The sequence below is a fragment of the Morus notabilis genome, unplaced genomic scaffold, assembly GCF_000414095.1.
Source record: "Morus notabilis unplaced genomic scaffold, ASM41409v2 Scaffold112, whole genome shotgun sequence".
NCBI classification, from domain to species: Eukaryota; Viridiplantae; Streptophyta; class Magnoliopsida; order Rosales; family Moraceae; genus Morus; species Morus notabilis.
This window is the reverse complement of record NW_010367100.1, coordinates 386,754-412,305: the sequence shown is the minus strand read 5'-3', so window position 1 is coordinate 412,305 and position 25,552 is coordinate 386,754. Positions and strand designations below refer to the sequence as shown.

Here is a 25,552-nt window from a genome sequence, read left to right as displayed (position 1 = left end):
CTGTCTCCCGCCGGCCTTCTTTCTCCGGCCATTTTTCTCTCTCTCTCCCTCGCCGACCGGTCCCTCCCAAACACCGACCGACCACCCCAACGCCGACCGGCCTTCCCCAAACGTCGACCGACCCTCACGAACGCCGACCGACCACCCCGAACGTCGACCGACCCTCCAGAACTCCGACCCGACCCTCTCAAACGCCGACCCCGTAAGTTGATATAAAATGTTGGTTTGCTTGTTGTAAAATGTATACAAATTGTTGTTTTGCTTGTAAAATGTATTCAACAGGTTATTTAAGTACAATGGTTATTCAACCAGTTCAAACTTACTGCAGTAATATCTGCAGCAACAGAGTTTTGGAATGCAACCCTTCGGGGTGCAATGCAAGCGCTGCAGCGCTCAAAACGAGGTTATTTTGACGTTGCAATGTTTTCATTATTGGCATTGCAATGTTTTTACACTTATTATATTCAACAGGTTATTTTGGCTTTGGAGAAACTTATAATTATGGGGAAATGCTTCCTAAATTTTTAGACCATGATGTTTTTTTTTTTTGAAAGCTTCGAACCAGTCCCGAAGATTGGAGAAACATTTGATTTATAAAAGAGAAAAAAAATTGGTAAAAAATGGAAATACCAAGAACATACCAAAACAGACCAAGAACCGACCGAACAGACCAAGAACCGATCGACCATACTAATAACCGACCGAACAAACCAAGAACATGCTAAAAACCAACTGACCAGACCAAGAACAGACCAATAGCCAACCGAACAGACTAAGAACATACCAAGAACCGACCGACCAAACCAAGAACAGACCATTAACCGACTGAACAGACCAAGAATCGACCGACCAGACCATTAACCGACCGAACAGACCAAGAACCGACCAAAAACAGACCAAGAACCAACCAACCAGACCAAGAACAAACCAAGAACAACCTCTAATAAAACATTAAAAAATACATTTTTACATATTTTTTGATTTTTTAGGTATTAATAACCATTGTAATTTATAAACATTAGAGAAACATTTAATTTATAAAAGAGAAAAAAATTGGTTAAAAATGAAAAACAAAGAACTGACCAAAAACATACCACGAACCGACCACACTTGACCAAGAATAGACAATGATGTTTTTTTTTTTTTTTAAAGCTTCGAACTAGTCCCGAAGATTGGAGAAACATTTAATTTATAAAAGAGAAAAAAAATTAGTAAAAATGAAAAAACCAAGAATAGACCAAGAACCGACCATTAACCGACCGAACAGACCAAGAACCAACCGACCAGACCAAGAACAAACCAAGAATCGACCGACCAGACCAATAACAGACTAAGAACATACCAAGAACAGACTCTAATAAAACATTAAAAAAATACATTTTTACATATTTTTTTATTTTTTGAGTATTAATACATGACTTTATCAATATATTAATGAAATAATATAATAAATTTATAAAAAAAGTATTTAATTAAACGTGACACGTAAGAAGTAAAAACATAATTCTACATATTATGCAAGACCATCGTGTATAAAATAAAGTTATGTTGTGTTGTGATAGATATAATTATATAATTTTGTAAAAATTAATAATTATTCAATTCAATATCAGTGAAATACCTCAATGTCATAAATCAATGATCTAAAATTTATATATTGATTTGAATTGATTGTTCATGGTCTGTTCTTGGTTTTTTCATTTTTTATCAATTTTTTTTCTTTTATAAATTAAATGTTTTTTCAATCTTCGGGACTAGTTCGAAGCTTTCCAAAAAAAAAAAACGTCATTGTCTATTCTTGGTCAAGTGTGGTCGGTTCGTGGTATGTTCTTGGTCTGTTATTTATTTTTTTATTTTAACCAATTTTTTTTGTTCTCTTTGATAAATTAAATGTTTCTCTAATCTTTATAAATTCCAATGGTTATTAATAATCATAAAATCAAAAAATATGTAAAACTGTATTTTTTTAATGTTTCATTTAAAATGACTAAGAACAGACTGTGCAATAAGAACAGACTAAAAACTAATCGTGCATTAAGAACAGACCAAGAACAGACTAAGAACCGACCGTACAATAAGAACATACCACGAACTGACTATGTAATAAGAACAGACCACGAACAGACCACGAACTGACCATATAATGAGAATAGACCACGAACCGACCATGTATAAGAACATACCAAAAACAGACTACGAACTGACCATGTATAAGAACAGACCAAGAACATACTAAAAATAGACCAAGAACAAACCTTTTTTTTCTAAACCCAACAGATTTTAATCATATCAGACAATGTAAACTGGTCTTTTACCATGTAAAATTACTATTTTAATAGATTTTAAACATTTTTAACTACATTCTCATCTTAAAAACATATGGACAACAACGAAAAACACCATGAGAGATATAGAAAAAGAAAGGCTTAGTAGCTCTTCTTCAAACTTCGTTTTGGACGAGAAAAAAACGCTGAATGGGCAAGATAATAATGTTAATGAGGTTGTGCGACGACGAGGACTTGAGAAGAAGAGAGAAGAAATGGAAGGCGGCTGGGAGAAGAAAATGGCGCGAAATGGAAGAGGATGAGGAGAAAGAAACCCGTAAAAATATAATTGATGACGTGGAATAGCTCATGTGGAAGTTAGTCTATTTACCTAATTTATTTTTTTGTGGTTTATTTACTTAAAAACACTTTTTACTTAGTCCATTTATCCAAACAGCCCCATCGTTCTAAGATTGATATATTTTAGGCCAATTTGAATTGAGATATAATTTTATTTAAAAATTTTTAATTATAATAAAAAAGTTATATGTAACTTTTTATGAGAACTTTTAATTGTAGTAAAATTAAAATTGAAAACTCAAATATGTGAAATAAATGAGGTCTTAATTTAAAGATTTAGGCATCGTTCATTTCATTGACTTGAGTTTAGAATTCGAGTTTTACTATAGGAAAAAACTTTTAAAAATAGTCACATCTAACTTTTTTACTACAGTAAAAAGCTCTCACATAAAGTCACATCTCAACTCGATTCATCGAACTAAACGGGTCATTTACCTTCTTTTTCGTTCATTTTTTCTGTTTTTTTTTTTTATAGATACTATAAGAAACAATTGTATTTAAACTGTTCATAAGATTGTTGAATTTAAGAGTGGTGAAGTTTAAAATTTACAATTCAAATTGGTCCCAATTATAAAATTGTTGTAATGAGCTCTATTTTAAATGAAGGTTATTTTCAATTAATAAAGGGAAAAACACGTTCGATAAAAAATTCTAACATTTCAATTCAAATCGTAATACAAAATTTTCAACTTTTCGACTCTAAATCCCTCAAATTTAACGAAAAAACATGGTAAAAATGATAAAATACAACACATTGCAATAGTTCTACAAATTGTTAAAAATTTAAGTTTAAGAGAGAAGTAATTAAACTTAAAGGGTAAATTTGATTTGAGAGAATAAATTTGCAAAAATAACGAAACAAAAATGAAACGAAAATTGTAGGAAATATGACTACATTCAAAACTTATGAAAGTAATGGTCAATTTATCAATATATAAAAATTAATGGATTATTTCATGTTTTTAATTTTTAATTTTTAATTTTTTAATTTTCTTTTTTTTATTTATTTTGGTAAATTTAGGTATATTCAGAATTTATGAAGTTAGAATCATTTGAAAAATAATAGTATAAATTTTAATATTAAATATCAAATATACCTGGTAAATTCAAGATTTATCAAGTCCATATTACTATAAAAAATGTACAAATTATAATGGTAAATCCTAGATATACATGGTAAATCTAGGATTTATCAAGTTTGTATAATAGGAAAAAAGTGAAAAATCTAATAGTAAATCCCGAATATACCTGGTGAATTTTAAATTTACCAAATTCATATCAGTCGGGAAAAAGTTTAAAAATTTAATGGTAAACCCCGGATATACTTAGTAAATCCCGGATATACTTAATAAATCCAGGATATACCTAGTAAATTCGGGATTTATCAAGTTCATATTACAAGAGAAAAAGTGAAAAATCTAATAATAAATCCCGGTTATATCTAGTACATCCCGGATTTACCAAGTTCATATAAGTAGGGAAAAGAACGCTATAAATTCTAATGGTAAATCCCGGATTTACCAAGTGTGTATTAGTAGGAAAAAAGTGAAAAGTCTAATGGTAAATCCCGATTTTACTAAGTTCGTATTTGTAGTGGAAAGAATATTAAGAATTCTAATGGTAAATCTCAGATATAATTAGCAAATCTCAAATTTATCAAGAGAGCATTTTTAAAATTTCAGCTAATTGTGAATCTGAATTTGCATCACATTAACCTATTTATTAACTTTTCTTAAACATTAACTTATTAATTTTAATTCATCCCAAATGTTGCCATATTTCCTTCAATCTCCCAATTTCTATATGCTGTGTTTGGAATTATTATTGTTTTTGTTTTTCACGGTTTTGAGAAAGAAAAAATAAAAACGATTTCAAAACGGCATTTGACTCAATTAAAGATAAAAAATAGAAATGAAAATGATTTTTTAGTTTAATATAAAATAAGAAAAAAATAAAAAATTACTGAGAGATAGACATTAATAAATTTTTTATACTAAAAATAATCTCTTAATAAAATTATTAAATACATTTTAAAAAATAATTTATGCATGGAATTAAAAAAATTTTATTTTTATTTTCATAAAAAAAATATAAAATTATTTTGAAATAAATCATAAACTCGGCCAATAGTATTTGAGTCCGTAACAATTTCAAATTAAAAAAAAAAAAAAAAAAAAAAAGAAAGAAAGAAAGAAAGAAAAAACCCCATAGCTCAGTGACCCACGAACAGAGGACAGAAGAGCATTTGTGGCGTCGCGAAAGGAAGCCCCTCTCTCCCCCGAGTACCGGCCAAGCTCCTTCCATGGTTGGTTTTCTGTTTGTAATTTTTTTTTTTTTTTCATTTTTGTAGTTTCTGTTTGAAGTTGGGATTTTGTGGCGGAAAAACAAAGTCTTTGAGGAGATACTAACGTTTCTGTTATAATCGTTCATTTCCCTTTGCTTAGATTATGGGATGGAATTTCATTCATAGATATTACAAATCGTAAAATGGGTTTGCTTTGAGATGGAAATCTTTAAGCTCATTGGATGTTTTATAAGGGTTATTTGGGTTATTATTTGGTTGTTATAATTTGCTTGCGAAATGGGTGGCCTTGTGAAGATGGAACTGAGACACTGAGGAGTGGGAACAACGGAGATAATTAGCCCAAGCTTGGCTTTTGTTGACTATAAGAATGAAAAGAGATTCAATTGTGTTTGTGCTTTTTGATTGAAGTTGTAGTTGGGTTTATAGATTATTGAAGTTTTGCTTTTGGAATTTTTCTTTGAAGTTTAAATTATGGAGATAGAAATTAGTTTACAGAATTCATTTTATTGTGGAATTTATTGATGTTTTTGGAATTTGGAACAAAGAAAAACATTTTTCTTTCCATTACCGTGAAAATTATCGTTGCAAGTGTAGAATCAATTAAACTCATATTTTGGTGTTAAATAAAGGTGAAAGCATCATTTTTCAGGACTATATAGCTGGAAACGGTTTCTGATGTAGGGAGATTTTTTTTTTTTGATACCCGGAAATCTCCCGAAACCCACTTTGTGAGGCTGAGTTAGAAACGAGGGTATTTTAAAAATATTTAACTGTCAAACTTTCCATCACGTACCTGTAATTTTATTGTGAAAATTCACGGGGCTGTTGATGTAATTTATTTTGGTCTAGGGAGTGTAAGTGTAAAGAGTCTTTCATTCGATGCTTATACATTGATTGGCCTTGAGGCGATTGATTAGACAAAACATCTTGGTTCTCAATTCTGCTAATGCCTTCCCTTCTTATTTTTATTTATTTTTTCTGTCTCCCTTTTCTCAGGAATTTTTTCGGAGTGCCATACTGCAACCTGGGCCACCTGAAACTTTTGCTCTGCAAACAGTTCAACAAGTGATAAAACCACAGGTGGCCATTACCCACAATACGTTCTTGCTGTTTGGAATTTAAGTTTTTGTAATTCTGTAGTACAAAAGCAAGGTGTCCATATGTTAAATCTCTTTATAAATGTGCATGTACTGTACTAATGGATTTAGGTCCTTGTTATGTTGTATCTACAATTCTACATGTAGCTTTTGTTTTTGTTTTCTGTTCCCCCCCCGAGAATATGGTAGGTGTTAATCCTTGTTAGTTTTTAAATTTTCGCATATCACGTAGGGGAAAAAAATGAAACAAAGTAGTACGTTGGCGCTTCAAGATAAATATATTTCTAGGAAGTTTGTGTACAGCTTGTTGAAATCCCGAATCTAGGGCATAGAAATCAGTTTCCTGATATAGGATAAATTGTTTCCTGATTAGGATAAGTTGTTTACTGATTTATTTTTTAAATTCAGCAGATCACTTTCCTGATCTCTAGGCCATAACTTTAGGAAAGTTGATTTTCATAATTGTATTATAAATAGGAGCCCTATGTACAGAATATTCATTCAATAATAAGAAAACAGAAAGCAACGTTCCTGCTTTCATGGTATCAGAGCCGAGGATTTTCTAACCTTGGCAATCAATGGCGAGTTCAACATCCTCGGAGACCACTGGCGAGACGACGGAGGTCACCAATACCATGACGTCGAATGGGTCCGAGAACTCCACCTTCCAGTTCACGGTTGAGAAACTCAACGGGAAAAACTTTCTCGAATGGGCTCAATTGATCAAACTGGTGATCGATGGAAAAGGAAAATTGGGATATCTCACTGGTGAAACGAAGAAGCCATCCTCAACTGATGCCTCTCTTCAGAAGTGGAAATCAAAAAATTCGATGGTAACTGCGTGGCTGGTCAACTCAATGAAGCCTTCAATCGGTAAAACCTATATGTTCCTCCCAACAGCAGAAGAGGTCTGGGATGCCGTTCGAGAGACATACTCTGATGTGGAAAATTCTTCCTAAATATTCGAGATTAAGACTCGATTATGGCAGATGAGACAAGAAGAAAGGGAAGTCACCGAGTACTACACATAGATGAAGGCTCTTTGGCAGGAACTTGATCTGAGTTATAAAGAAGAATGGGAATGCTTTGGAGACAGCGTGAGATTCAAAAAGAGGCTGGAGAATGAGAGAGTTTTCGAATTTCTGGCTGGACTCAACCGAGAATTAGATGAGGTGAGAGGAAGGATTCTTGGTCGGAGACCGTTGCCCTCAATCCGTGAAGTTTTTTCAGAGGTAAGACGAGAAGAAAACTGGCGCAAAGTGATGCTGAAACTCCCTGCCTCCTCTGTGCCGACTAGCTTTGGATCAGGAACCTCCGTGCTGATGACAAAAAGGGGACCGAATGGACCAGGCCAGAGTCAGCAAAGGAAAAAACCCTGGTGTGAGCACTGCCACAAGACTGGTCACACAAAGGATACTTGCTGGGAATTGCACGGGAAACTGCCAGATTGGAAGCCACGGCAGATCAACAAAAACCGAGGATATCAAGCTTCGGTTGATGATCAGAAGGAGAGAAAAATTGATGTCAGCAGCAGCGAGTCTCAAGCAAAAACTCCAATCAGTTAGTAGCAGATGGAGCAGCTTTATAAAATGTTCTCAAACTTCCAATCTACTAGTCAGTCCTCCAATAATGTGTCTTCTGGTTCATTAGCCCACAGAGGTAATTTTTTAAAAGCCTTGAATAATGTTTCTCAAAACAGAATTCCCTGGATTATCGATTCCGGTGCATTTGATCATATGACCAGTAATTATCATATTTTTTCCACATACTCACCTTGTGCCGGCAACGTCAAAGTAAAAATTCAGATGGTTCCCTCTCGACGGTTGCTGGAAAAGGGACAGTAAAAATTTCCGATTCTGTAACCCTAGAATCTGTCCTTCATGTCCCAAACTTATCTTGCAATTTGTTATCAATTAGTCAATTGACAAAAAATTCCAACTGTTGTGCTAAATTTTTCCCTTCTCACTGTGTTTTTCAGGACTTGTCATCGGGGAGGACGATTGACAGTGCTAAAGAATGTGAGGGACTCTACTACCTTGATGAGGCCAAGGCGAAGGGACAGCTTCAAACTGCAATTTGCAATTCTGCATCCACTTTTAGGGATAGTGAAATAATGTTATGGCGTCTTAGAATGGGTCACCCTAGTTTCCAGTACATGAAACACTTGTTTCCTTCTATTTTTTCCAATAAAAATATTTCTGTTTTTCAGTGTGAAATTTGTCAGTTTGCTAAACATCAACGTACTTCATTTAAAAAATCAAAGTACCAACCTTCCAAACCATTCACTTTGATTCACAATGACCTATGGGGTCCTTCTCGTATTCCTACTCGTACTCACACAAAATGGTTTGTAGTGTTTATTGATGATCATACTAAGGTCTGTTGGGTTTACCTCCTAAAAGACAAAACAGATGTCCGTGAAGTGTCAAAAATTTCTATTCCATGGTCCAAACGCTATTTCAAACTAGAATTCAGATGTTGCGTACAGATAATGGAATGGAATACTTTAACTCTATCTTAGGAGATTTCCTAATGTCAAATAGAATTATTCACCAAAGTTCATGTGTCGACACTCCAAAAATAGAATGGAGTTGCCGAACGAAAAAAAAAACACTTGTTGGAGGTGGCCCGAGCCTTAATGTTTATTGCCCATATGCCTAAAATGTTATGGGGAGATGCTATGGAGATGCTATCTTAACATCTGCCCATCTCATCAATAGGATGCCTAGTCGGGCCCTTTCGTTTGAAACTCCACTTAATACTCTAAAGAAAGTTTTTTCCACCTCACGTCTACCCTCAAATTTACCTCTCAAAGTGTTCGGCTGTACTGCCTTTGTTCATGTTCACTCTCAAAATCGAAGTAAGTTGGATCCTAGAGCTTCTAAGTGTGTGTTCATTGGCTATTCTCCGACACAAAAGGGCTACAAATGCTTTGATCCCTCTACAAAAAGGTATTTGTTAGTCTTGATGTTACATTCTTTGAAAACACTCCTTTCTTCCAAAAAACTCCTCTTCAGGGGGAGATTTCTAATGAAGATCGTTTTGTGGACTTTGAACTTCTTCCTTCTGAGTCTATCTCAAACACAGAAAACACCACCCTTCTTCCTGCCCTTCTTCCTTCTCATTCCAATATGCCATATACAGAAGGACACTTGAACTCAGGGGGAGATGTGGAAAAGCAAAAGAACAGGGAGTTGCTAATCTACTCGAGAAGGCCAAAGTCGCAAAAACAAGACAACCTCACTTCCGAAGCACCAAGAGAGTCTAACCCGGTGATAGATCCAGGAATGAATGAGCCAACCACAGAAAAAGGTATTTCCAATACTCCTGAAATTCCTGATATTGATCTTGCCATAGCTCACAGGAAAAAACCTCGTTCATGTACACTTCACCCCATCTCCAAGTTTGTGTCACAAAAGAACTTATCCACCAACTTTCAAGCTATTGTCTCTAACCTCAACAGTATAGAAATTCCAAAGAATATACAGGAGGCACTAGCCGTTCCTGAATGGAGAAACGCAGTCATGGAGGAAATGAAAGCTTTGAAAAAAAATGAGACTTGGGAGGTAATGGAGCTACCGAGAGGGAAGAAACCAGTGGGATGCAAATGGGTGTTTACCCATAAATACAGACCTGATAGAACGATAGAACGATACAAAGCTCGTCTCGTTGCTAAGGGCTTTACACAAACTTATGGCATCGACTACACCGAGACATTCGCTCCTGTGGCAAAACTAAATACAGTTAGGGTCCTCCTATCCTTGGCATCTAATTTGGATTGGCCCCTGCAGCAACTCGACATAAAGAATGCTTTCTTGAACGGCGAATTAGAAGAGGAAGTCTACATGGAAATGCCTCCAGGATTCAGTAAAGGACAGGAAGACAAGCGAGTGTGTAAACTTAAAAGGTCACTTTATGGTCTCAAGCAGTCCCTAAGAGCATGGTTCGACAGGTTTGCCAGGGTGATAAGGAACCAAGGATATCTACAGGGGCAATCAGATCATACTATGTTCTACAAACAAGCCAAAGATGGGAAGAGGACAATCCTGATAGTCTATGTTGATGATATAATCCTTACCGGTGATCATGAAGCAGAAATGGAAAGGTTGAAGAGTATTCTCGCCACAGAATTTGAAGTTAAAGATTTGGGACAAATGAGGTATTTCTTGGGAATGGAAGTTGCTAGATCAAAGAAAGGAATCAGTGTCTCCCAAAGGAAATATGTCCTTGATCTTCTCACAGAGACCGGTATGCTTGGATGCAAACCAAGTGACACTCCGATTGAAGCTGGAAAGAAGACTGAGGATGCTGGAAAATTAGTTGACATAGACAGATATCAGAGACTAGTAGGCAAGCTAATATATTTGTCTTATACCAGACCGGACATTGCATTTGCAGTGAGTGTGGTAAGGCAACACATGCACTCACCAAAGGAGGCTCACCTAGAGGCAGTCTATAAGATACTCAAATATCTCAAAGGTTCACCTGGCAGAGGACTATTCTTCAAAAAGGTGGACTGCAAAGGAGTAGAAGTCTATACAGATGCAGCTTGGGCAAGTTCAATTGAAGACAGGAAATCCACTTCGGGATATTGTACTTTTGTATGGGGGAATCTAGTAACCTGGAGAAGCAAAAAGCAAAATGTGGTGGCTCGAAGCAGTGCCGAAGCTGAGTTTAGAGCAGTTGCTCAAGGAATATGTAAAGCACTATGGCTGAGGAAACTCCTAGAAGAACTCCTAGTCACAGTAGAATTCCCAATCAAACTCTACTGTGATAACAAAACAGCAATTAACATCTCTCTCAATCCAGTCCAACATGACAGAACCAAGCATGTGAAAGTGGATAGACATTTCATCAAAGAGAAGGTGGAAAAGGGGATCATTTGCATGACCTATGTTCCTACTCAAGATCAGACGGTAGACATCTTCACCAAAGGGCTTGCAAGACAAAAATTCGATGATTTCTTAAGCAAGTTGGACATGATTAACATATATGATCCAACTTGAGGGGGAGTGTTGAAATCCCGAATCTAGGGCATAGAAATCAGTTTCCTGATTTAGGATAAATTGTTTCCTAATTAGGATAAGTTGTTTCCTGATTTGTTTTTTAAATTCAGCATATCACTTTCCTGATCTCTAGGCCATAACTTTAGGAAAGTTGATTTTCATAAATAGGAGCCCTATGTACAGAATATTCATTCAATAATAAGAAAACAGAAAGCAACGTTCCTGCTTTTACAGCTTTTTTGAATTTGCATCAAATATGGGTTGCTTATCAATCTGCAAAACTGCTGAAGCTTGGTTAATTTCTTTTCAACTGAAGATGAACTGGTGGTATACTGGTACTTGTATATCTTGAGAGAAGAAATATCTTGTCTCACGTCCAAGTTAACATTTGGACGATAGTAAATTTGGAATAAAAGACATTCTTATTCTTAAGGTGGGCTGTTCTGCATACTCCGTGTGCGTGCACATGTGTGTATATTTATAGGCTATCTTAATCACGTTAGTTTATGCTAAGGACTAGGATTAAACTTTAAAATTTTTCTTCTCCGTTTTTTTCTTTTCTTTTTCAGAGTGAGGCTCCTGGTATTGTTACTCCTACTAAGGAATGATATAAAACACCAAGTTACACGTGTTTTCAACTACATTTTGTCTTCCTTCCACATTCTAAGCATAAAAGTAGTCCGTCATCAACATTCAACTACCCTAGTATGTTACTTATTCAACCGTATTTGTTCTTTTATGGATCTAAACTCATTTCTCAATTTTTTTTTTTTTTGCCTTGTGCAATAAAATATATGAAACAAAACTTGCACCTTCTGTGTGATTTCACCTTGAAGAAAATTTTAGTAATCTGTAAAATGAAGTACATGCTAATCAACTAATTGGGCTAGTAATAGCAGTATAACCGAAAGATTTCTCTTCCTAGTGTTTCTTTTTTCTTGTTTGTTTGTTTGTTTGTTTCTCTTTTCCTGTAGTCTTCTTATGGTTCCATTTGGCTGTGGACTGCAGGCCTATTTTTGAGGCATTGATTTAGGTATTCGTATGTTACTATTTTCTTTTTCCTGATGTAACAGAAACAAACAAAGTTAGCCCAAGATGAGAATCAGTTATTGGAAAATATCATCCGGACTTTGCTTCAGGAGCTGGTGGTATGTCTCTCTCTCTGTTCTTATTCAGAGAAGTTATGATTATTTGACTATTGTTGTGAAGTATGTTGGATATCGAGCCACAGTTTGTATTATGCTAATAAATGGACATTTTCATTACACCTTTACTTCATATTTCTTGAGAGAGTTGGGGATATATAATTGAGATCAATTCTTCTATGTTTCATATGAGTAGTATAAATACAGAGGTTGGAATTGATGAGGTTAGGGAATTGTTTGGTAATCATTTGGGCTTGGGCAACCAAGATAAGGGGAGTTAGATAGTCTCTCGAATACATCTTAGCTAGAGTTTCCTAGTCGCTTGTATCAGTGATTTTCATGAAATGGATCAAAGTTCATCTTTTTCATTCAATTTGTGTTTGTGTGTGTGTGTTAGAACAGTGTTCTATCAATCACACACACATGGTTTTGTGTTTCTTGTCATATGAATATGATTTTCCAGTTGAGTATGCGTGTGGGTGTTTGATCAACACACAAATATATGTGATTGGTGAATGGATACATATACATTTGCTTATGTTTTGCTGTTGATGTGTAAAGGCATATAGAGTTAGCCACATAGAGTTTTGTAGTGTTTAAAGGCATCTATATGTGCTTTGAGTTAGGGTGGGTTTTTTTATTTTTTATAAATAAGTTTTTAACTTGCATTTGTTTGTTTATCCAAGTGGTTTTATGCTAAAAATCAAGGGATTGACAGTAATAAACTTGGATATGCATATGGGCATGGACGGAGCTACATGGGGGCCCCTGCCCCCCACTCACTTTTTTATCTTTTTAATTTTCACCTATAATTTTATATAATTTTACAAATGTGCCCCGTCAAAATATTTTCTATAAAAAGTGACCCTGTTTTTTTTTTTTTTTTTTTTTCTTGAACCTATCCCACTATTTTAAGTTATTTAATTGGTTTTCTTACTTAATCTCCTAGATAGCCACTATTCTTTTGGTTGAATAATCTCAGACAATATTTGATCTCTTTTTTATTATCCACTTTTTTTCTTCCACGCTTTTATAAAAGTTTTGTTTGATTTTGAATTAATACTATTTTAACAGAATAAGTTTGTGTTGATTAATTATGTGTGAATTTTACTTCTTAATCTTGGGGATTAGCTTTGACTTGCGTATTTATAATTTATTTCTTAAAGAAAATTGTTAATAACTATAAGGAAAAAAATAAAAATGGTGAGAAATAATAATAATAAAAAAAAAACTTGTGAGTGCTCCCACTAAAATAAAATCCTAGCTCCGTCCTTGCATATGGGTGCATAATTTCGTTATCAGTGTGGACATTTTTACATTCTAGACATCAACAAGACTTCATTTTTATTGCTTGTATTACAGTCTTCTGCAGTACAGTCAGGGGAGCCAATAATGCAGTATGGGCAATCAATTGACGAGGGAGGGAGTACTCAGGCTCATATTCCTCGTCTTCTTGGTATGTTCATGTTCTAATTTGCCTAACATTTGCTCTTATTATTTTGAAGAAGTTGCCTACTTATTTTGTTATTTTGTTTTGAAAGTAGAGCTCTTAGTTCCCCTTCCTGTATCACTTACCTTCTTTTCATATCCAGTGTTTAATATATTTCTTATTTCTTATAGAACGGGAAAAAAGAAAAGTAAGACACCTGAATTAAGACGTTGTCGTACTTTATTTGACTATGATGGATGTTGTGACGATTTAAAAAGCCACAACAGATCTTTTGGTCTCTGAACTTGCTTTTTTCTGGACATCTTGCAGCATGCGTCCCTCTTATTCTCACAGTTTTATTTCATTTTATTTTTTTATTTATGTATTTGTTTTTGTGCGTATGTGTCTTTTTTCTCATCCCCTCCCAAACAGATGTTGTGTTATATCTCTGTGGAAAAGAGCACATTGAAGGTGGCATGATATTCCAGCTGTTGGAGGACTTAACTGAAATGTCTACAATGAGGAATTGCAAAGACATTTTTGGTTATATAGAGAGTAAACAGGACGTATTAGGCAAGGTTTGTGCTTTTCTGATTGTTTTAATTTTTTTTTCCAGCACTAAAAGTTTAATGTAATCTATGAGAAAGAAAAGGATTTTTATTCATTTTTTTTTCCTAGAACATTTAATTATTTCTGTAATGTTTTTTTCTTGGACCTTTTTTCCTCCTGAAAATGACCGATTATCTACAGCTTGAGCTTTTTGCTCGTGGGAAACTTGTTATGTTGAGGACATGCAATCAGCTTCTTCGTCGTCTATCAAAGGTCTGCTGCTGGTTTATCATTTTTTTTTTTTTGTCTTTTTCAGGCTACTTCAGCAATAGAGTTCAGGGATTTTAGTTTTATGGTTAAATTGTTTATACATGCTCTGAACAAAGTTACAGTACAATTACATAGCTGACATTACGAAATGTCTAAAATTTAAGAAGTAGCTGGTGGCAATTAAAAATTCAATAGTAAGAATCTACTGTATCGTTCCAAAGGAAGGTTCTTATGCATATTGTGTTTTTCACGTTGCTTCATGATGTGAGTCTTATGTATATTTAATATGCAACTCTAAGCAAAACGATGCTTTAAGTATTCTTTCTGGGCACAATTTTTCTTTTTTGGCAATTAGTGCACAACCAAAGGAAAAGGATGCAAATTCTCTTTTGAAAGAGTTGTATTTAGCTTCATTGCATGCTTCTACAGACAAGGTCTTCAAAGACTTTCGTTTTCTTTGACTGTGTTAGATTGGAAAGATGCTATGGGCTACTGATGTTTTTAGGCTTTTTTTTTCTTTGTCGTAATTTTATGAGGATACTTGTCCTCTGCATGTTGTAATATTCTATTTGTTAATAAAGTTTTGTTTTTCTTTTTCAAAAAAATAAAATAAAATTTTTGTTTTGTATAAAACGAAAAATAGTACAGAGTTTTTTAGATTGTGTTAGCATGAAAGTTGAGGCCAATTAAGAAATCTTCAACACTTCTATAAACGTCAGGGTGGGAGAGTTGGTTTTGGAAGGATGGTTGGTGTTATTTTTCCGAGTCTTTTCCAATATATTATTTTTCTAAGTCTCAACACATCCTATTTCTTCCATGTTTTCTTATTCTGATCCTAATACTTGGTGGGGAATTTTACCCTATTCCTGATCTTAGTGAGAGAGGGACTTCCATATTTTTTTTTTGTTCATAGTTAATGTTGACTTAATTAAACTGCTGATACTTTGTTTGCTTGCTTTAAGGGAAAATGATAAAATGGAAAGTCTCGTTTGTGGCATATAGCTGCTTTTGCAGTAGTGCAGTGTTGATAGCTAGTTTCAAAGTGATAACCGACTTCAATTTGTAAAAGTTGAAATGAAACTCATGCTTTATGATATATGGAAATCGTATTTACAGGCAAATGACGTAGTCTTTTGTGGACGAATTCTCATGTTTCTAGCGCATTTCTTTCCATTATCTGAGCGCTCAGGTATTTGCTTGTAATCTAGAATTCTCTTTTGTTTTTTGTATATTCATCTTACCTCCCCTTATCTTTTATTTATTTTATTTTTGTTTAACTTTCCTTTTCGGGTTATTGCTTGCAGCTGTGAATATAAAAGGAGTTTTCAACACGTCAAATCAAACAAAATATGAGAAAGAACCCCCGGATGGTGCATCCCAGTTACTTTGATGAGAATCTATTCTGTGTTGTAACTTGTAAATGTACTCGTTAATATATTACCTTTTTGTTCATTCTATAATTTGCAGGCATTTCCATTGATTTCAACTTTTATAAGACCTTTTGGAGTTTACAGGTACACTTTGTTATAGCGTGATTTATGAGAAATATAGAAAGTGTTGTTTTCTATTTTCTTTTAACCATGTAAAACAGTAAAAAGTATAATTTATGTATGCGTTGTCATAGTATAGATATACTTGAAAATATAATTGGCATGAGTTTCTAGCACTGTGCCCATCTGGCTTTACACTTTACCATTATAGTAATGGATCTATGGGAGCTTCTTGTGGCAAGTGCTTGAAATATGCTCTTGTGACCCCTTGTTTCTTATGTTAAAAAAAAAAAAGGGTTATTGCTTTTTAATTGTTGTAGCCAAAGGTTCCTCATCGTTTAGTTCTTGTAGCATCTCTAGTAGAAGCCGTGCTGCTTGCGTATATCAGTTGATTAACATAAAAATGTATCTATTTGGATCTAAAGGAGCATTTTTGCAACCCGGCTTCCCTTCCTCTTGCTCATCCAAAGTGGCAGAAATTTGTGTCCAGTTTAATGGTATAACCAAATCTTGTTGTGTTTTCCGTTTCCTTGATCTTGGCATCATTACTCTTTATGTTTGTTATGCTGTCTACACTGTTCAGTTAACTATGCTAAATACTCTTTTTTTACATGAATTTTGAGTTATATAGGTTGTGCTGAATACATTTGAATCCCAACCTTTAAGTGATGAAGAGGGAGACGCCAATAATTTGGAGGAGGAGTCAGCAACTTTCAGTATAAAGTATCTTACAAGCAGTAAACTTATGAGTTTGGAGGTAAGCAGTTCTGGAAATCATTGACGTTAATGGAGCTTTCACTTTCTGGTCAACCTTTAAGTTAAATCTTCTGTTCTGTTTTCCTCTGGGGATGGGTTGGAACAGTTAAAGGATCCAAGTTTCCGACGCCATATTCTTGTGCAGTGCCTCATACTGTTCGACTATTTGAAGGTAGCTGCAATTTTACAACGATCTATTTCAGTTATTTTACGTGTGTACCCTTATTTATTTTGGCCTAGTGGTAGATTCTCTGATTGGGTCTTATGTGCATCTAGGCCCCAGGAAAGAATGAAAAGGATTTGCCTTCCGAGAATATGGTAAGTGTTAGTATCATTTGTGTTATAGTAAGTATTGTGTCCTTTTATGTTTTAAATAAATGTTGTGAAGGAGAAAAGGAATGGAATAAATTTTTTTCACATAATTCAAGACTCCACTTTTTGAGAAGATGTGTGGTGGGGGATGACTTCTTTCCTTGAGGCTTAAACTAGGCAAACAGAAAAAATTTAACTGCAAAAAGCACTAGTGTAGTGTTTATCAATTCTATTAAATGCTTAGGCCGGTAGCAGTCGGCCAACGTTAGTATTTAGGATCGAAGTCTTCTCAGCAAATGCACAGAAAAGTCGTTTGTACATGATCATATGCCCTTTTAAAATGTCTTTCTTTTAGCCCCCCTCAGTGGCCATCCCTGCATACGTGGGATAATTTGCAAAATGCCAAAGGTGCATCCGTTTTGAGGTTAAAGATGCACTTGCACATGGAACCTCAATTGTCTTTGAACAAAACCATCTTACTGCCTACTCCGTTCTATTTATAGTGGCAGAATTTGTCACTTGAATTTTTTGCCTTGAAAGTTGCATTAGTTTTTTTTATTATTATTATTTTTTACATACATACATACATACATATCTGCTTGATTAAAAGTCTATTTCTTTTGGTCATGATTTTATGTGTATGATGGATACATAACACGTGTGTAACAACAATGTAAGTTTGTTTAACACTTTAACTACGTTGCTTTTGTTTCAGAAAGATGAAATAAAATCTTATGAGGATCATGTTAAAAAGCTACTTGAGATGACTCCACCAAAGGGTAAAGATTTCCTTCATAAAGTTGAGCATATATTAGAACGTGAAAAGAATTGGGTGAGACTACTTCTGCTCTCTATCAGCATCTCCTGCTTAGACTTTTAAAATTTGATGGGTGCAATCAAGCCTCTTAACTTTTTGGCAAATGTTTTGTGCTCAGTTATGGTGGAAACGTGATGGGTGTCCACCATTTGAAAAGCAACCAATAGAGAAGAAAGTGGTTCAAGATGGAGTTAAAAAACGGTTAGCTGATTTTTAACTTCTACTCTCTAACTCTCTCCGATAATGCCTTTTATATGTTCCGTTTCTTGCAAAGCATTTTTTTTCTTTTAAATGCTATAAGCAAAATACTTCAGAAGATTCAAACAGAGATCAAGCCTTTATCCCCTAGCCTATCAACGGATTCTGTGTAAGTGGACTGGGCTCTAGAGCTGTCTTTGTGGCCATGATAGGTTTATTTTGCACAATTGCTTCACTGTTCAGTTGTTTTGTAAATCCTGAAGTTTTCAACCTGTCATTTAATTCTGATTATGTTCTAATATCAATCTCAACTTTTTTAAGAAATGTGTTTTTTGATTTGTCTTCTTTTTATGTATTCTTATGTTTCAGTAGGCCAAGGTGGAGACTGGGAAATAAAGAGCTTTCTCAGTTATGGAAGTGGGCAGATCAGAATCCGGTGTGTTATTTCACTTTCTACTCTTGACAGGAAAAAGGAAAACTTATTTTACTAAAGATGGAGCTGCTAGTTAGCAACTCAAATGATTCTTTACTTTGGGGTCGTTAGAATTTTGTTTTGAGTTGAGTGAAGAAAAGGACTCCTTTGGACCTGCAAACTGAAATATCAAAATCTAAAAGGTGACCTAAATTATAAGTCCTTCGCGTTGGGAAATATGGACTATAAAATTACTGGTGTCCAACTGAGAAACAAATGTTCATTTTCATTCTTGAGCTCTGGATGGTCGCTATGAAATGAAAGTTAATCACATAAGAAAATTAATTGATAACATTTGCACACAATTGTAATGGCATTAGTCTCAATATCAGCTCAAACTCTACTTTCTTATTCTAAAGATTCTCAAAAAGAAAGTATTTGTATATAGGAAATATAAAATGGTATAATTGCAGTTGTTTTTTTTTTTTTTAAATAATGATTGATGGTACTTTCTTAATTTTCTTATTCCTGACATGTCCAGAATGCTTTAACTGATCCTCAACGTGTTCGAACACCGTCCATCACAGAGTACTGGAAACCCTTGGCTGAAGATGTGAGCAGTTTCATTTGCTTGTTGATCTCTATTTGAAAATTTGATAGTTCATTTTATATTCTCTATCAAACATATTCTGTTTTCATTTATATATAGGTCCGTATCTGGTTAAATGTTTAACCATTAAATATTGCTTTATTCTTCAATTACAGATGGACCCATTAGCTGGAATAGAAGCTGAATATCACCATAAAAATAACAGGGTAGGTTTTTGGTTCTCGTGCACGTTGGCTTTCTAATTATTAGCAGCTTAATGTGTTTTCCTCCTCAGAAGGACACTCTTGCCACTCCTATAAATTGATTCCTGATAAGTCCAACCAGTGTTCTTCAGGCCTCAATTAATCCAGTCCCTTTATTAAACCGAAAAATCGTTGATTCAGATTGGCCCGACTGTGTGCAAATTCCAACATCAGTTATAAGCTATTTGATATTTTTTAGCACTTTAAGAATTTTCTGTCATGCCAAAGAAGTGAGTCCTATAATGTCCTTGTACCCCAATGCCTTGACGCATCTGGATTCGTTGGACGAGACATGAATTTAAAAATTTATCAATAAGAGATTTTTGTTTATATTCAAAAATAAATAAAAGGAAAATTCGCTAGCTTCAATTTTTTCTTTTCCATTTCCGAATTTAAAATATTTCTCAAAGGTAAAACTTGACGTATGTTTAGTTTTTTCCATGCTTGCGCAATGAATTTGGATGCACTTTGTTATTTATGCTTTCAAACATAGAAAGAAGTACGAGTAATCACTTAGAAGTTGAGCTTGTCCAATAACCAGTGGTTCTTTGCAGGTTTATTGCTGGAAAGGTCTACGCTTTTCAGCTAGACAGGACTTGGAAGGATTCTCTAGAGTATGACTACCCGACCGACTACTAAGACATCATCATTGTATAATTCATTGAACTAATCCTAACGGAACATTCATATAACTTTTGTTGCAGTTTACTGACCATGGCATAGAGGGAGTAGTGCCCTTAGAACTTTTACGACCAGATATCCGCTCGAAATATCAAGCTAAGTCAAATGAAAGGTCTAAACGCGCTAAAAAGGAAGAAGCAAAGGATGCTGAAAACCAGGTATTATTGTCAATTTGACATGATCTGAATTTCCATTATTTTCTTTAGTTTTTACTTGTGAGATACAGAGTTGAGCAAGTTAATGCCAAATTTAGAGAATCTATCTCCTGCCGAAATTTTTACAAGAAACTCCTAATATTGCAACAAAGTGAAGAGACATTTTTTCCCTTCTCATTATTCTATTGGTTTCTTATTTTAAAGATTGCAATGCCTGCAAGTGAGATAGACGAAGGGATCAGGCCCGATCTTGAGGCGTCTGCAACCACAATGGATGCCGAAACCACAGCTGGAACAGGAACGGTGTCCCAAGGTGGCAGTCCAATGCCCGATGAGCACCAGAAACAAAGCTCGGACGCAGATGCCGGTCAAGAGGCTGGCCAGTTGGAAGCAGATGCCGAGGTCGAGGCAGGGATGATAGATGGTGAGCCAGATACAGAGGTTGATTTTGATCCAGCAACCTGAGATATGTGGCAGAAGTTTACAAAGGGTTCCCCCCAAGTCCTAGAGAATATCAACAAAAATGTGTGCTAAAGCAAAGAATGTCAAATTTCTGTCCCTATTTGTAACTTCCGATAGTGTGGTTTAATTTAGTGACACTACAGTTTTATGCCAATTGCGTAGGCAAAGAATGCCAAATTTCTATCACTTTTAGTTTTCTTTCCGTCCATTGGGATTAATTTGCCGTAAAAAGTTTGACCTTGGGGTAGCGGGGAAACAAAGATGGAATTTTAGTCCAAACCGAGCCTCTTTTTCGGCTCGTTTCCATTCTTTAAAGCATTGCAATTTTGCACCATCGCCCTTGACGTTGCACAAAGTTGATCAACACTGCATATCAATATAGTTTTTTGCTAGTGGCATAATCTTATCTTTATCTTACATATATAATTTGTTACCTTTGGCTTATGTGAGTGTGGCTTGCTGCGTGTACTAACGTTTCATTTCCTTTTCTTTTTTACGTTGCTTTTTTTTATTTTTTATTTTATTTTTATTTTTGGGTATGGTTGGTTGTCGTTAATTTACCCATTTAATATTTATTCGCTTATGTGAGTAGATTTTTGCTTGGGTTGCTGCACCATTTTTTTTTTTTTTTTCCTTTTCTTGGCTTGTTTATTCATTTCTATGTGTTATAGTAAGGCAAATAATGGGTCCACCTAGAAAACAAAAAAGCATTACTATGTATATGTGTGTGTGCATGTCAGCTATTAACATATAAATAATCAATCACCATTATGGGGAAGTGGATTGGCTTAAGGGTGGAGATTCGTTACATAAAAAACGTTTGGAATTGATTCCGTTTTTGATTTTTACGTTTTTTGAGCGTTTTTAAAACGATGTTTAGCGCAATAAAGATAAAAAATAAAAATGAAAATAATTTTTTAGTTTACTATAAAATGAGAGAGAAATGAAAAATGACTTTTAATCGTTTTTGATTTTTTATTTTCGTTTTCTGCTCTCTCGAGTAGAGAAAGAGAAAGAAACATTAATAGGTTTTTTTACACCGAAAACAATCTCTTGATAAAACTACTAAACGCATTTTTAAAAATAATTTTTGTCTGAGATTGAAAACGTTTTCATTTTTATTTTTATACAAAAAATAAAAACATTTTCAAATAAGTTCCAAACGCGTCCAAAATTTTTCCCCTCTAAAGCTTCCAGTCGGCAACAGAAGAATGAGATTAAAGGGTTTTGTAAAGGCTGATGGGACTTGGACGCTTAAACGAGAAGAGATTGTCGAAGCTTTAGAAAACTATTTCACCGGGTATGCTTGCAAAATAAATACACATTAAATAGGAGGGAAAGAAAATAATAAAATAGCAAAAATTTATACATTGAACTGTAGTAAGTTTTTAGAATATATTAAGAATGGTTATGTAATAATTAATGTAATGATGTTCTTATTTTATGTTATAAAACTATGTCACAAGTATTATATTGGTGTTACTTTTTACTATTTGTAAAGAATTCTAATTTTTTTTTGGCCATATTTTAACCTTACTAGTAAAGATTATGTCATATATCTAACTATCCTTTGAAATCTGTTATTCAAATCCATTTTTGTCCTCTTTTTATTTTTTCTCCTGTCAAACAACCATTCATCTAAAATCCTTTCAATAATTCCCTCACCCTTCTGCATATTTTAATTTTCCCACTTATAAAATTAAGCTCTTATTGTTGAAGAGATTACATTTTCTCCTTTCAAGTTACATTCTCATATGAGATATACATAGTTATAGAGTTATTATCACTGTTAGTCCATTATCTTTGAGCATTGTAACATTTTGATCCTAAATTTCTAATTTTAATAAATTACTCCTAGAACTTTTACTTTTTGACAGTTTCGGTCTCTAAAACTAAAATTGAGGAAGGATTTATCAAATTTAATACAGATAATTACATTCCAAAACTTGACAACTGAAAATTTTACATAAATAATTACATTAATTACAAAATCATTTTTGAGAAGTTTTAATAGTGCTGAAGAGTACATTTTGTACATAATATAATAAATTTCTGCCACGTTTCAATGGACACATGATTATCCATGTTGAAATTCGAAAATCATTTTCATTTTCCAAGTATTTGCAACCAATTCAATACCGTTTTAGAAACACTTAGTACTCTCAATGCTTATTTTTTATTGTAGAGTATTGTATTTGTTTACTAGTAGATACAGTTGTTTGAGTATGGCTATGAGAATATTATTGTGGAATCTTAACTGTATTAAGATATTTATAATTATTATTCTACTAGTTGAACTCATGTGGTCAAGAGTAATCCATGTTAAGTTTTGATTAATGTGTTATTATTTTATTTTTAAAATTTATTTAATAATAAAGATATTTGTGGTCAAGAGTAATCCATATGTTAAGTTTTGATTAATGTGTTATTATTTTATTTTTTAAATTTATTTAATAATAAAGATATTAGTTAGTTAGTACACGACTAATACAAAGACCTTTATAAGTATCGCCATTAGAATAATAAAGACTATAAAAAATAAATAAAAATAGACACATCTGGAAAAATATGTTTCCATGAGAACACTCGGAAAGAAAGTATTTAAAAAAAATACATAAAAAATGATTGCATTATAGAGAATCTTTTAGCAAAATGAAAATAACAAAAATAAAAAAGATTTAAGCACGGGTACATATAAAAGAAACTATGTTAATAGGAGTAAAGTAAGGGAAAAATGTATTTTAAATCACTCAACTGAAACAAATTAGAAAATATGCATGTATTAAAAAATAAGGATTAATTACAAACATTTTTCCTAAATTATGACTCGTGTAACACTTTACCTTCTTATATTTAAAGTGTAACACCCATTTCTCCCAACTTACAATTGTTAACAAAAATGCTCTTTCTGTTAATATTTCTGACGGAATCGCCACATGTCACACAAATATTGATTATTGATAAACAGTTTGGTGCACAATTACTCTTCTACCAATGATTCTTAGATTTATATTTTTTAAAAATGGATTTTAATTTTAATTCAATAAGATAATAAATAAAATAAAACAATAAACAAAATTTTTATTTTTATTTTTCTAATTAATTAATTAAAAGAAAATTACTTAGAAATTTAGTTTATAGTTTGTAGTATTTTTTTTCAAGAACATGTATGATTACCAAAATACCCCTCAAATTATGAAATATGAGCCACTTTTCTATTAGAAAACTAACAGAATGAGCATTTTTGTTAATGATTCATAGCTTAGGGTGGATGGGTGTTATATTTTAAAGACTAGAGGGGAGTAAAGTATTACAAGGATCATAATTCAAAGAGAATTTTTGTAATTAATCCAAAAAGTAAGAGTTGCAAATAATGGAACATGCACATCACAATAAAGTTTTTCAAATTAAAGTTTTAAAAATAAGACACATATAAAAGTATATAAAATCCCAAAAAGCGACCAAAATAATAAAAAAAAAATTATAGGGCAAGAAGTAAACAAAAAAAAGGGTAAAAAAAGAGCCAAAATGGAAAAAAAAAAAGAACAAATTTTAAAGTAAAACACAAAATGAACAAAAATGAAAGAAAAAGGATAAAGTTGTAGGACAAATTTTTTTTTAAAAAAAAGTCATAGAGGACCAAAATGAAAAATAAATAAGTTTAGAGTTAAAAAATAAAAGACCCGGAAAAGGAGGAAGGGGGAAGGGGGAGTGACGGAGGTTCGAACAAAACGGTGTAGTTTTTGTCAGAACCGTACGTTTTCAAGATTTCTATGGCCTCGTTCACTTTGCGGATTCGAGTTTTTAATTTGAGCTGAGATGTGACATTTTCTAAGAGCTTTTCACTGTACCAGAAAAAGTTAGATGTGACATTTTCTGAGAGCTTTTTACTGTAGAAACCTAAAATTAAAAACTCAAATTGGTGAAATGAACGAGGCCTATGTGTGTATAGATAAATGAGACATTTTTAATATTTATTTTCATGTATATATTCATGAAAAATACAGGTAGCTATCAAAAAAATATGTCACTTGCTGAGACCCAAAAGACAGGAAAGGTATTAGGTAACGCACTTTTAGCCACCAAAATATATTGTGTAACCGAATAGAAAAATATAAGAATATTAGTGTATATAAATATATTTTATTAAGTGTGAAAAAAATGATTGCACGATAATCGTGTGTATATAACATAAATATATATATATATTGGTCTTGTCATATAAACGTATAAATAATCAAGCGACACGGCACAGCAATACGTTGTTTGTGGTTACCTCATATTTAATAAAATGTTTCAATGCTAAAGTGTCTTCCAAGTAGAGTATCTTATAACATTATTTTACATGCATTTGGTATAACTAGATAGAAAAACATTTCTCGTAACATTATTTACATGCATTTGGTGTAACTAATTGTCGTTTATTTCATTTATTCACCGCATCTCGTTTTTTATTTTTATAGGACAGTCAAGTCCTCTCCAAGACATCATTTTCAATATTGGTTATCCGGAAGGAACAACAAACTAAACAGATGAATCATTGACATGTAAACTAATTGTCATTTTGTTCAGTGTCTTTTAATTTGGAATTTGTTCTTATGATTTATTTCATAAATGCGCCTTAATTACATAGTTTAGTTGAATATACTTTGTGAATTTTGAAAACGGTTCATTTCACTCTTGAATTATGTACTATAGTTCAAAATACTCTCTTTTATCTGTAATATTAATGCTATACCACATTTTTCACATGTCAAGATCAACATCCTACATCGATAATACCAAAGCTCAGAACTCAAATTAGATGTAACTCAAATCATTTAAGAAGCACTAAATGACTTAATCTTATGATTTATTTCATAAATGCCCCCTAACTACATATTTTAGGTGAATATACTTTATGAATTTTGAAAACGGTTCATTTCACTCTTGAACTATGTACTCATAGTTCAAAATACTCTCTTTTATCCGTAATACTACATTATACCACAT

The 25,552-nt window shown here is 33.5% G+C and overlaps 1 protein-coding gene across 1 annotated transcript; it reads left to right on the top strand.

Moving 5' to 3' along the window:
• Window positions 1–4,782: 4,782 nt before the first annotated feature.
• LOC112094232 (THO complex subunit 1) lies at window positions 4,783–20,869 on the top strand. The gene is made up of 21 exons (XM_024174612.1): window positions 4,783–4,929; window positions 5,926–6,009; window positions 12,106–12,180; window positions 13,540–13,633; window positions 14,039–14,184; window positions 14,357–14,428; window positions 15,542–15,614; window positions 15,730–15,795; window positions 15,893–15,939; window positions 16,341–16,412; window positions 16,547–16,672; window positions 16,778–16,843; window positions 16,948–16,989; window positions 17,699–17,815; window positions 17,919–18,001; window positions 18,368–18,434; window positions 18,952–19,023; window positions 19,176–19,226; window positions 19,817–19,876; window positions 19,967–20,101; window positions 20,303–20,869. Exons 1-21 carry the CDS (start codon window positions 4,927–4,929, stop codon window positions 20,561–20,563), a joined length of 1,812 nt encoding a protein of 603 aa, XP_024030380.1. The 5' UTR covers window positions 4,783–4,926; the 3' UTR covers window positions 20,564–20,869.
• Window positions 20,870–25,552: the final 4,683 nt, after the last annotated feature.